This window comes from Megascapheus bottae, unplaced genomic scaffold, assembly GCF_031878675.1.
Source record: "Megascapheus bottae isolate mThoBot1 unplaced genomic scaffold, mThoBot2.hap1 H_1, whole genome shotgun sequence".
NCBI classification, from domain to species: domain Eukaryota; kingdom Metazoa; phylum Chordata; class Mammalia; order Rodentia; family Geomyidae; genus Megascapheus; species Megascapheus bottae.
Genome location: NW_028327858.1, coordinates 2,020,903 through 2,034,783, shown reverse-complemented (window position 1 = coordinate 2,034,783; position 13,881 = coordinate 2,020,903). Strand labels below are relative to the sequence as shown.

General features: G+C 41.0%; 1 protein-coding gene across 1 annotated transcript in view; it reads right to left on the bottom strand.

The window, feature by feature from the left end:
* Positions 1 to 13,881, bottom strand: part of LOC150038991 (choline/ethanolamine transporter FLVCR1-like) — a 31,101-nt gene that overhangs the window by 3,589 nt on the left and 13,631 nt on the right. Inside the window, exons 3-9 of the mRNA XM_090328162.1 lie at positions 13,238 to 13,378; positions 10,488 to 10,555; positions 9,924 to 10,024; positions 5,759 to 5,869; positions 5,199 to 5,304; positions 4,678 to 4,789; positions 900 to 967 (exon numbers count right to left, since the gene is read on the bottom strand). Coding sequence (XP_090184288.1) covers positions 900 to 967; positions 4,678 to 4,789; positions 5,199 to 5,304; positions 5,759 to 5,869; positions 9,924 to 10,024; positions 10,488 to 10,555; positions 13,238 to 13,378 — 707 coding nt within the window. The remainder of the gene's footprint in view (positions 1 to 899; positions 968 to 4,677; positions 4,790 to 5,198; positions 5,305 to 5,758; positions 5,870 to 9,923; positions 10,025 to 10,487; positions 10,556 to 13,237; positions 13,379 to 13,881) is intronic.

The window sequence follows — 13,881 nt, the reverse complement described above, 5'->3', positions numbered from 1 at the left end:
TTTTGTGCTGATCTTGGGGCATGAATTCAGTGTCTAGACTCCATCCCTAAGCCTTTTACCTTAAAGCTAATGCTCTCCCACTTGAGCTACAGCTTCATTTCTGGCTCTTTTTTTTTTTTTTTTTTTGGCCAGTCCTGGGTCTGAACTCAGGGCCTGAGCACTGTCCTTGAGCTTTCTCAAGGCCAGACCTCTACCACTTGAGCCACAGCACTACTTCTTGCTTTTTTCTATGTATGTGGTTCTGAGAGGAATCGAACCTGGGTCTTCGTGCATGCTAGGTAAGCACTGTACCACCAGGCCAAGCTCCCAGACCCCATTTCTGGCTCTTTGGTGCTTAACTGACAATAAGATTCACATGAACTTTCCTGTCCAGGCTGGTTTTAAACAGTCACCCTCAGCTCTCAGCCTCTTGAATAGCTAGATTTACAAGTGTGAGTCACTGGCGCCTGGTTGTATATGCTATTTTAATAAATCAACAGTTGACTTAGAAAAAAATAGCTGACTTAAATAAAAATGATTTCATACTCTATATACCTTTTCTCTATCATGTAATTGGTTTTTTGTTTTTTTTTTTTTTTGCCAGTCCTGGGCTTGAGCTCAGGGCCTGAGCACTGTCCTTGGACTTTCTCAAGGCTAGAGCTCTACCACTTGAGCCTCAGCACCACTTCCGGCTTTTTTCTATGTATGTGGTACTGAGGAATCGAACCCGGGTCTTCATGCATGCTAGGCAAGCACTTTAACCACTAGGCCAAACTCCTGGCCCCAAACTTCCGGCTTTTTTCTATGTATGTGGTACCAAGGAATTGAACCTAGGTCTTCATACATGCTAGGCAAGCACTTTAACCACTAGGCCAAACTCCTGGCCCCTCATGTAATTGTTTTAAAAAAATAGTACTTACAGCTTTAATTTCACCATTTGCAAGTCCTATATTTATATTGTGTCTTCTCAGATCAGACCTGATCAATGCTGAAACAGAGGAGAATCAACAAGGTCACACTCCAGCCAGTACTGTGATACCCCACTTGTAACTCAAATAAACTCCTCTCCAGGCCTTGACTTTAATGAGTACATCATTCATTAATAAACAAAGATGAGATGTGAGGAATCAACACTACAGAGGTGAAAAGCACACTCTTCCCAAAGGATTCTTGATAGGTACACAATTACCGCCTCGAATGACCACTACAATGCTGAGGGTATGAACTGGGTACGGCGAGAGAGAACATGGGAGAGAAAAACGCCTGTCAGCAGAAGGAAAGCAGGGAGGGCAGCCAGGGGAACACTAGCTGGGAGACAGATCTGGGGAGCACTGTGGTTTGAGGACAGCCTGAGCAATGACCAACCTGTGCACCCAGAAGCATAGACCCGTCATCCCAACCATGAGGGAAGTGGAGGCTGGGAGGACTGCAGTTCCAGGATGACCTTGGCAAAGAAACAAACATTCAGAAAAGGCTGGACAGAACATGTACAGGAAAAGTTTGGGATCCATGGTGATCGAGCATGAGAGGGAGGCTGTAGGAGATTATGTCATGTGTGCCTCTGCCTCAGTGCGGAGGAGTGACGCCATCAGGTCTACACACCAAGGAAAGGGACTGACCCATGGCAACATGGGAGATGAAAGTCAGCAAGAAGACCAGAGGCAGGAAGCCTAGCCACCAGAGTATCCTGCTGAGAAAGAGGGCGTGCCTGAATGTATGGACAATGAGATGTGGCAAGGGTGCTCTCAGGAGCAGAGTTTAGAGGTTATTTTAGAATAGAAGCAGGAAGGTCTGGGATTTGATAAAAATATGGAACGTGATGCATGGCAGGGGAGAGGGAAAATTAGGTAGCTTTGAGTTTTCTCACTTGGGCAATCAACTGGATGTCAGTCCTAGTTACTGAAACTGAAATACACGAGAAATAGGGGTGACAGAAAGATGATAAATTCAGTTTTAGACAGGCTGAGTTATAAGATGCTGTGAAACATCCAGGGCAGAGGCTGTGGTTGGACAAACAATACAGGTGTGAAATACAATACAAGCCAGGTCTAGAGGGAGCGATGTCTATATTACTAGTGCTGAAGTGGTAGTGGAAGCTATCTATTGATTAAAAAGGAAGTATATGACAAGATATAGAGAACACAATGGCTTACACCTGAAATCCTAGCTACTGGGAGAATAAGATTCAGATGATAGTGGTTTGAGGACAACCTGGGAAAAAAATTTTGACATCCCTTTTCAACCCAGAGCTGGGCACAGTGACATGCCTGTCACTATGTGGGAAAAAGAGGGCTGGAGGACCTTAGTTCAAAACCTGCCTGGCTAGAAAGTGTGCAAGATACTCTTTTGCTAAGTGTGGTGACACACACCTCTCATCCCAGCTACTCAGGAGGCCCAGTTTAACAGGATCACAACCCCAAGGTAGCCTGGGTAAAGCAGTTTGTAAGATAACGTCTCAATGGGAAGGAGCTGGGCACAGTGACACATGTTTTCATTCCACTGTGAAGGAAAGCATGAAATATGAAGATCAAGGTCCATGGATGTCACCAGACAAAAAGTAAGACCCTAGATAAAACAGGCAACACAAAAGGACTAGAGGTGGAGCTCAGCAGGAGAGTGCTGGCCCAGCAAGCATGAAGCTTTGAGTATAAACCACAGTAACACACACACACACACACACACACACACACACACACACACAGTTTATTTGCAGACAGTTTAGTCATTGAATTAGACATAAAGCAAAGTGGAAATGAAAGTCTTGATTCAGTTTTGTGTTTCCTTAGACATCTTTCTGTACCCCTTTATTTTTCTTCCATAAAGCCATTATTTCTTGTAAATAACATGATTGGGTCTTGTGTTTTAACTCACTTTACATCTGTCTTCTAGCTGGTGCAAGTAGGATTAGTGATGAAGTTGAATCAATGCCTACCACATTTAATGCTGTTTTCCACTTATTGTCTTGCTCATTCTGATTCGTCTTCCATTCTTTTTCTACCTTTTGTGGTTTTAGTTGTATATTATGATTTTTCTCTTCTTTTTTAGCCCATCAATTATACTATTTTAAATGCTTTTTAGTGGTTCATTGTTTTCTGGCTGCTTCATATAGTTTTAGCTCCTCTTTCCTTACTGATAATCTTGGCAGTTTGGTGGTTTTCTCTAAGTACTAGGTCTGATTTTGTTATCTTCTTCATTTGTGTCTCTACCAATGAGTCTTATTTATTTATTTTTTGCCAGTCCTGGGCTTGGGCTCAGGGCCTGAGCACTGTCCCTGGATTTTCTCAAGGCTAGGGCTCTACCACTTGAGCCACAGCACCACTTCTGACTTTTTGCTATGTATGTGGTACCGAGGAATCGAACCCGGTTCTTCGTGCATGCTAGGCAAGCACTCTACCACTAGGCCAAACTCCCGGCCCCAGAGTCTTATTTTTTTAATGTGTTTTCATAATAGTAATTATTGACCATTCACTTCCAGATGTAGGAAGCCAGCCTACCTGCCTGCTTTCCCTCTTTTCCTCCTTTCCTCTAACTCTCTTCCTAACTTCCTCCCTTCCTGATCCTCTGCTATTCTTCCTACCATTCCCTCCCCTTTTCTTCCTTCCTCCCTTCCTCCTGCCTTTCTTCTTTCCTCCTTCCCTCTGTTTCTCCTTTCCTTCCCTTTCCCTCCTTCCTTTCCTTCTGTTCCTTTCCCCTCCTCCCCTCCCTAGTTTTCATTTTTCCTGTTATGGGTATTGAGTATCAGCTGGGTCACTGTGTTTGCTTTGATTCTGAGTGGGCTCAACAATGGAGTATCTGTGTAATTTCTTCAGCTCTAATCCTGTCAGACAAATCTATGGTTGTATTAGTGGCTTTCCACTGTGTTGTGTCATGGCATTGTTTTACTGAAGGTAGGAGACCCACCTGGCCCACAGGCTGGGAGTGGTGGCTGTAGGTGCTGCAGGCTCTGCAGTGGGTAGAACTGCTATCTGGTTCACTGCTGAGCCAGACTTAGGAACATGTGGGTGTAGGGTACCACTGGCTTACCTCTGAGCTAGTCTGACTTTTCTGGGAGCTGGAGTATTAGCTGGGTGGGAGTTTGGATCTCAGACTTTCTGGTGGACATAGGATTTGTGGTACTGTGGTGCCCATGCGAGTTGGCTAGAATGATGGTGGCATATCCCAGGGTGGGACACTAGCAGTAGGTCCATTTTCAAGATGGCACCCAGCTGAAGCACTTTAGATTTAGGGCTGGCTCCTAGTCTGTGGCCTTCCAGCCATGGGATCCATGGCAAGTCTCCAAACTCTGTGCAGGGTCTGTGAGGTCTACAGGAGTCTCCTGGCCAGTCACCTGAAGTGGAAACAGGGGGCTGCTGGGGCCACAGCAATCATCTGCACTGGTTCTGTTCTTGTATATAATCTGCTGTTCACCTGGGTAGTGAGTTACAGGTTTTCAACATTCATTACAATGTTGTTGTTTGTTTGTTTGTTGTATATGTATGTGTGTGTGTGTTCCTATATAGAGTAATTATACTGAATTTGAAACCTCCAAAATGAATTGACAGATTTATATTCCAAGTAGCAAACAGTGCCCTGCTTTTGACTTCACTTTTAACCCTTAGCACTTGAACACTACCTAGCCATTAAGAAGCAATACAGAGAAAAGTTAAATATGAAAACAACATGACATCATGTTTTTGCCAGACACATGCCTTAACTGACCTGTTAGAATGATTCCTAAGAACATCCAGACACAGAGGAAACCGTTCCCTGCACTCGGGTAGTATTCAGTTGTGAGCTTTCTTTGAGCCAATGTGAACAAAATTCCAAAAATCTACGGTAAGAGAAATTGTATTAAGTTTGCTTCTTTAAACAAGTACACCCCCCTCCATAAGGACTTTCCTTTTCCTTTTCTTTTGCCAGTCTTGGGGCTTGAACTCAGGACCTGGGCACTGTCCTTGGGCTTTCTCAAAGCTAGTATTCTAGCCACAGCACCACTTCTGGCTTTTTCTGTGTATGTGGGCACTGAGGAATTGAACCCAGGACTCTGTGCATGCTAGGTAAGCTAGGACACACTCCTGATCCCAGGACTTTTCTTAACTAATTTTCTGCATGTGATTTGGCTTCCAGAAACAATCATTGAAAAGTAAGATTGCTATAAACCAAAATTACAGCCAAACTCATTATTCACTGGACGCATTGATGGTATGGTCCTCTCTGCTTTAGAGAAATCAGAGGTTTACCTGTGCGGCAGCATTAAGGAGACCAGATGAAGTACCCTCTGATTCAGGGTAAGTGATTTCAACAGCAAATTCAAAACCCAAGGGCAGGTAGCCAGTCATGAAGAAACTAGAACACATCCAGAATTACAGACAGATTCAGCAGAAAGACAATATTACACGGGGATACAATTATTCCAAATCTCAGGTTTGTTCCAATGAGGAAGGAAATATTTCGAAGTTGCTAAGTGAAACTATGTTAATTATTATGTTAACTATTGTCCAGTCACAAGAACTAGGAAGCAAAGTAATTTCTAAGTTTAGCTGTAGCTTTCTAAGTCAATTGTCTTTATAAACAGTTACTTAGACTAAATAAGGCCTATCTATTTTTCACCAAGAGTCTACCCCAATCATTACATTAGAGTTTTGAGGTATTATACATTTAAATGTATAGAATGGATCTTTTAGAGTTGAAAATATTAACAACTTTTAGATGAACATAAAGAACGTTAATTTAAAAAACAACAACAAAACAATGCTTGAAAATGGTCATGGTAGGGTATCATTTCCTCTAAAATACTTACCCAAGAATTCCTCCAGTAATAAACACAATGATAATACATTTAAGGTCCAACGTGAAAGTAAATACAACCATTCCAATAAAAGATAGAGTGTAAACTATCAAAGTAGTCTGTCTAAAAGAAAAACAACAAAACTGTTAGCATTTTCTCTGATTCCCTTAGACACATGACAATAATAATGTAGCTAGCCACTACTATATATAATAATAATTCTTTTTCAAAATTTATTTTTTTGTGTTTGTGGAAAATGTATCCTCTAAACCATGGCCTTCAAATCCAGCTATCAGAAGATAGAGATCCTGGTTTGAGGCCAGTTGGGGAAAAGTGTTAGCAAGACTCTCCTTCAGTCAACAAGCTGAGTGTGACAGTATGCATTTGTCATCCTGGCTATGTGTTAAGTGACAGGGAAAAGGATCACAATCTAAGGCAGCCCCAAGCAAACACTATGGAACCCTACCTGAAAAACAACCCAGCAGGAACCGGGAGAAGGAATGACAACTGCCTACAGATGATACCTCTCTGGTGAATTTCTTAAATATATAGCGGTCCACAGACCACGAAGAAATTTAATCCCCTCATCTATAAATTGATTAAGTTTCACTCTAATCTATATTTTATAATAACAAAACTACAGCAAGTGCTGTCTTAAATTATGGAAGTGCTATCTTGGAGCATTTTAGGATTGAAGATATTTCTGGAAGAGTAAGAATAATAATATAAATGCATCTTGGGCCTTGAAAAGTGTTTATGTCATGGGTCCATATTTCATTCATTCATTTGTCCTATTCCATTCATTTATTCACACAGGATTGCTCTCCTTCATTTTCCCAAGCAGATAAGGGACAACCTATTTTTTTTTTCTATCACTTGAGCCTCAGCTCCACAGTGCAGCTTTTCTGGGTGAATAATTGGAGAGAAGAGGTTCCTGTCTGGCTTCAAACCCCAGTCTTCAGATCTCAGCCTTTTGAGTAGCTAGGATTATAGGTACATGCCATGGGCATCCAACTACAGTGTTTTTTTTTTTTTTGTTTTGTTTTTGTTTTTTTTGCCAGTCCTGGGCTTGAGCTCAGAGCATGAGCACTGTCCTTGGACTTTCTCAAGGCTAGAGCTCTACCACTTGAGCCTCAGCACCACTTCCGGCTTTTTTCTATGTATGTGGTACCAAGGAATCAAACCTGGGTCTTCGTGCATGCTAGGCAAGCACTTTAACCACTAGGCCAAACTCCCAGCCCCAAGGGACAACCTGTTAAGAAATGTGCCTGATACACTGAAAACTTTACAAGAAGGAATAGGAGATACACTAGGTCTCCTTGGCACAGATTGGAACTTTCTTAATAAGAACCCGGAAACACAAAAAAATCAGAGAAAGTCTGGATAAGTGAGACTGCATTAAACTGCAGAGCTTCTGTATGGCAAAAGACATAGCTTGCAAACTAACTAGAAAGCCTACAGAGTGGGAGAAGATCTTCACTAACCATACAACAAAGGCCTTATATCTAAAATATATCAACAGCGCAAAAAATTGAATCACTCCAAAGCTAATCTCCAAAGTAACAACCATCCCATTAAAGAGAGTCTTCTCTGAAGAAGAAATAAGAATGGCCTATAGACACATGAAGAAATGCTTGACATCTCTGGCCATAAAAGAAATGCAAATCAGAACTACTCTAAGATTCCACCTCACTCCAGTTAGAATGGCCAGGATCAAGAAATCCCTGCTGGCAGGGATGTGGTCAGGAGGGATCACTACTACACTGTTGGTGAGAGTGCAAACTTGTTCAACTGCTATGGAAAACAGTATGGCGGTTCTTCAAAAGACTAAATAAACATAGAGCCCCCCTATAACCCAGCAATTCCACTACTTGGCATTTACCCAATCATCCAGAAACACGGACATACTAAATCCACTAGCACAACGATGGTCATTGTAGCACTATTTACCATAGCAAAGATATGGAACCAACCCTGATGCCCCTCAGTTGATGAGTGGATCAACAAGATGCGATATTTATATACAATGGAATTCTATGCTGCTGTTAGAAAGAAGGACATCACCCCATTTGTAAGGAAATGGAAAGACTTAGAAAAAATCATATTAAGTGAAGTGAGCCAGACTCAAAGGAACATAGGCTCAATGGTTTCCCTTATTTGTCATAATCAGTAGAAACCTTGGGCTCTCCTAGCAGAGATTTACAATAGAACAAAACCTAGATACATAAGATCATATAGGATGACACTAAATGAAAGGACCTCCAGGGTATAGAAACAAAAGCCACATAATGAGTGATTGTTGCCCTTAATGTACTATGTTTTCTCTCATCTCTTTTGCTGTCCCTTGGTCATCTCATATTGTTACAATATTTTACCTTGTTATCTGATATATTGTATATATGCTTATTTGGTTATTTGAAATTGGATAAGGAAGGGGGGAAAACAAGATGAGGTACAGGGGTGGGGGGCCCAAGACATGAGAAAGGGTATCAATGTTTGTGAAGTAATGCACTGTCTATTTGATGAATATAATGTAACCCTTCTATTAATTACAATAAAAAACATATATAAAAAAAAAAAAGAAATGGGTCTCCTGGGTGTTGGCAACTCAATGCCTGTAATCCTGGCTACACAGGATGCTCAGTATCTGGGGATTACAGTTCAAAGCCAGCCTGAGTAGTAAAGTTTGTAAGATTCTTATCTCCAATTAACCATGATTAAACCAGAAGTGGAGTTGTGGCTCAAAGTGGTAAAGCACTAGTTTTGAGCAAAAGAGCTCAGGGACAACACCCAGGCTGTGAATTCAATATTTTATAAGGCGTCTTCCTGTCTAAATATAAATCTCCATACACACACTAATTTGTGCATGGGTCTGGGTGATTGTAGCATTACCATGTGGTCCCTGAGGAAAGAAAAGAGAAAAAAAAGAAGGAAGAAAGGAAGGAAGGAAAAAGGAAGGAGAGGGAAAGAAGGGGAAAGAGAAGAGTAAGGAGAAAGGAGGGAGAAAGAAAGAATGGAAAGAAAAGAAGGAAAAAAGGAAGGAAATACTTCTTTTGAATTCAAGCCCCATGACTAAAAAATAATAATAATAAAGGAAACAAGCAAGCAACAAAGGAAGGAAGAAATGTGTCTATTATTTTTAAGGCCTCCAGCAAAAGACACCCCTCTCACATCCCTTCCTGTCCTCCCAATGGCTACCAGTCTCTGTTTTCTTCAATAATACAGTTTGTTATAGATAAGCTGTGCTGTGGTTTTGGGACATTCCAGTCAAATTTTTTTTTTTTACTTAAAAAAAAAAAAACCTTCCACTCAACAAGAATGTTTTCGTGGGAAAGAACGTTTTGTTTGTTTTCTAAGTCCACAACATAAAAAAAGAACAAGTCTGTGAAGTCACACGCTTCTCAGAAATGGTTCTCTTTTCTTTCCATTCTTTCTTCCTTCCTCCCTTCTCTTTTCTCTCTTTCTCTCCCCTTTCCCCTTCTCTCCTTCTCTCCTTCCTTCCTTTCTTCCTTCTTTTTTTCCCCTTTTCTTCTTCTACTAACTCTACAATCTCCTAGAGCCATGTACAAATGAGTGCGTGTGGAGAAGTATATTTAGAAGGGAAGAATCCTCATAAGATATTGAAGTTAAACTTAAAATAAACATGACTAGCAAAATAAAATACAAAGACTACTGAAACTTTTGCTAAGTGAAGAGAACCTACAGGTTTTAAGAATTTAAACCTTATGGGCCGGGAGTTTGGTCTAGTGGTAGAGTGCTTGCCTAGTACGCACAAAAACCCGATTCAATTTCGTGATACCACATATACATAGAAAAAGCTGGAAATGGTGCTGTGGCTCAAATGGTAAGAGTTCTAGCCTTGAGAAAGCCAAGAATGGTGCTCAGGCCCTGAGTTCAAGCCCCAGGACTGGCAAAAAAAAATTTAAATCTTAGGGTAAGGGATATGGTATGAGCTGAGACTCTGAGTTCAAACTCCAATCTTGCCAAAAACAAACAAACAAAAAAGAATCTAAGTCATAAAGTAATCAATGCCTTTTTAAATCCCTTAAAATATAAAGTGAAGTTCTTTTTGATAGAAACACAATTGGTTAGACAATACACACACACACACACACACACACACACACACACACACACACACACACACACACACACACACACATATATCCTCACTTACTTGTATGTTTTGGTGTGATCCAGCCATAAGCCACAAAGAATAGAGCCCACCATGCCAGCCACAACCAGTGTTAGCCCAATCCTTCCAGCATTCACGTTTTCCTGAAGACAATTTGCACAGCAAACTAATCAATATTTCTAATTCAAGTGGATTTTTCATATTATCATACCTCTACATAGTAGAGGAATAATTAAATGAATAAATAAATGAATAAATAAATAAATAAATGGAAATAATTTAAAAATTTAAGCATACAAGAAAGATTTTATATAGGCTAGAGTTGGGCGGGCAGGTAAAAGACACATAAAAACCAGGTAGCAGTGGCTTATGCCTATAATCCTAGCTATGTGGAAAGCTGAGAATTGAAGAATCATGGTTAAAGGACAGCTGAAAAAAAGAAAAGTTCTCAAGACCCCTTCTTCATAGCTGGCACAGTGAAATACGCCTATCATCTAGCTAAGTGGTAGGCTTACAATCACACTAATAGGAATTACATTACTAAACAACAACAACAACAACAACAAAGTCTTGGCCAACCATGCAATGATAAAAGCAGACACTTACCTGAAAATAGTACACTATAATCTGATTTAGCAATGTGGAAACTGAATAAAATGCTCCAGTCATGATACCTATAATAAGGAAAGAAATTGTAAATGCATACTTTACCAATTCATGAAGTGATATGGAATACTACAGGACATTTTGAAAATGTAAGCTGGCAGTTCATTGACAACATTAAAATCTATTTCCCTTCTCTTTTAGAATGGGTACAGCATTGTACGCCTATAGTTCCAGCACTTGAGAGGTCACAGAAAGACGAGTTTGTGCACAGCTTTGGCTACAGAATACCTGTTCTCAACCAAAAAGAAAAAAAGGAGGTGGACTAATGAATTGAACACTGTAACTTATATATGGCTGGGTATTGTTTGAGTGTATCCCCAAAGGTTCATTCACTAAAATCTCAAGGTGGGATGGAAAGCAAGGCAATTAGATCATGGGGCACTTCCATAGGAAAAGATTAATAATGCTCTCATGATTAACAGTTGAGACTGAAGAATCATTCCCCTTCCATCCCCAAAATAGTTCAACCTCAGAAAAAGCTCCTTCCATTTGGTTCTTGAGTTTGGGATATTATTATCCATACAATATGACATAGGAATGCCTTTGTGATCCCAAGGTATACTATGTGTGAGACTACTCTGATCTTGTGTATGAAATACATGGTGGAGTGGGAGAGAATGCTCATCCAATGACTAGGTGATGTCACCCTCATAAACGGATCCCTAACTCTGCATCTCACTGGTAAAGGACCCGAGGCCAAGAGATGTACCACGTGTGATAGGCGACACTGTTGGATTCTCTGTGGAGTTTCCTAACCCGTTTCCTTGTAATTCCTTCAGGAGAATAAACAGTTTGACTTCCTAGCCAGGCTCTCTATCTGTCTTTTTCAATAATCCAATCTACCACTGCAGTCTGTCAATGTAACATTAACTGGCATCATTTTGATCCCACATCTTCTAGCAATGTGGTCTATTCTCTCCATTTAAATTAACTGGGTTGTGCAGAGGCGGGTGGCTCACATCTCTTACCCTTGAAAATGTTACTACCCCCTTCCCTTTTCTCTACATCAACCCAGCACCCACTCTCTGGGGGTGTTCTTCCTGACATTTGTATCCTGTACCTTGGTTTATCTCTTCCAGGAATGCATCTTGTAGGCCTTCAGCAAACACTGGCCATGGAATTTCCCTTGTATTGCTACTTTTCTGATGTTTACTTAATCTCACATATTACACATGGTCTCTACTCACAATCCTCCAATCTCTGCCTCCCAAGCAGCAAATTTAATGTTTAGTTTTGATGGAGGAGTCAAAATGGATGCCAGCGTGCAACAGGATGAAATAAAAGAACTGTTGACAGAATTTCCTGCCCTCTATGCTCATAACTGTATCACATTGAAGCTGTTCTACGCACTGGGAACTCACTCAAGAAGGCAGTACTTCTCTATTTGAGATGTATTTTTTCTTTTATTTTATAAGCATATAACTTCAATATCACAAAAATAATAACAAAAATAATAATAATAAAAGTGTGTAAAAAAATTCATCTTGGTTTTCTTTGTACTTAGTTGAAAATGTAAATTTCTGAGACTCTTCTCCCCACCCTTTTTTTTTTGCCAGTCCTGGGCCATGAACTCAGGGCCTGAGCACTGTCCTTGGACTTTCTCAAGGCTAGAGCTCTACCACTTGTGCCTCAGGCCATTTCTGGCTTTTTTCTATGTATGTGGTACCAAGGAATTGAACCCGGGTCCTCGTGCATGCTAGGCAAGCACTCTACCACTAGGCTAAGCTCCACGTCCCCCCCCCCCCCCCCCCGCCCTCCCCTCCGCCTTTTTGGCCTGTTCTGGGGCTTAAGTATGGTCTCTGGGCTCCTTTTAACCAAGGCTAGCACTCTACCACTTGAGTCACAGTACCAAATCTGGCTTTTTTATGTGATCAATTGGAAATAACAATCTCACAGACTTTCCTGCCTGGGCTGGCTTCAAACCAGGACCCTCATATCTTAGCCTCCTGAGTAGCAAGGATTACAAATGTGAGCCACCAGCGCCTAGTTCCTCTTTCCCCTTCTATTTCTTCCTTTTTCTATTTTTTTTTTTTTTTTGAGTCCTAGGGCTTGAACTCAGGGCCTGAGCACTGTCCTTGGGCTTTCTCAAGGCTAGAGCTCTACCACTTCTGGCTTTTTCTATATATATGGTACATATGTATGTATGTATGTGGAACCCGGGTCTTTGTGCATGCTAGGCAGGCACTCTACCACCAGGCTAAACTCCTGGCCCCACTTTTTTTTTTTGTGGGTCATGGGGCTTGAACTCAGCCTGGGTGCTGTCCCTGAGCTCTTCAGCTCAAGGCTACTGCCCTACCCTTGAGACAAGCCCCACTTCCCATTTTCTAGAGGTTAATCGGGGATAGGAGTCTCAGGTTCTTTTGTGCCTGGGCTGGCTTTGAACCTCGATCCTCAGATCTCAGCCTCCTGAGTAGCTAGGATTACAGGCTTGAGCCACTGCTCCCAGCTATATTTCTTTTTTTTTTTTTTTTTTGGTCAGTCATGGGGCTTGAACTCTGGGCCTGGGCACTGTCCTGGAGCTCTTCAGCTCAAGTCTATCGCTCTACCACTTGAACCACAGAGCCACTTCCCCGGTCCCTCCCTTTCTATGTCTTCTAGTTCTCCCTACTTTGTTTCAATTTATGAAATAAATATTGGTTGGCCTTCCAAAACAAACAAACAAACAACTAAACAAAATGCAATCCACTTACCATAAGTGATCAACAGAAGAACAAAAGGAATGTTCTTGAACAGGTTTTTTATTGACTTCAGATAGGAGTACTGTGCAGGAGGACTGTCTGGAAGAGCTGCTTGAGCCTCACTTGGTGGATATGGAGGTTTTTCTTTGAATGCTGGGAACATATGTGAAAAAGATTATATATGATTAATATATGTGTCGCATATTGGCTCATACAATAAGTAATGACATGGACAGAATTCAAGTTTAAGCTTAAAAGAGAGAATGAAAGTTGCTTATGGTGTGTTTTTCATTTCCATTGCTTGAAAGGTTTGATATCATCATCTCAGCCTCTGAAACTCACCAAAACCCAAGAGATTTGGCAGGTTCACATAACTAGGCTTCAAACCCTTCATTTGTATTTTGTTTTTGAGATCAGATATCACTGACTTCAAACTCAGATTCCTTATCCCTTTAACTCTGGAGGAGCTGGAATTACAGGCATGCACCATCACACCCAGTTAAAATCTAGTTTTTGTAAGCCTCAAACCTTTAAACTAATTCACTCAAACTTTTAAATACAATAAAAAGAAAGGTGCTGAATCACTAACTCCATGATGCTTACATTCAGTGATCTTGACAGGGGTCAATAGAAGGTTTTCCCATAGCCAGGTTGCT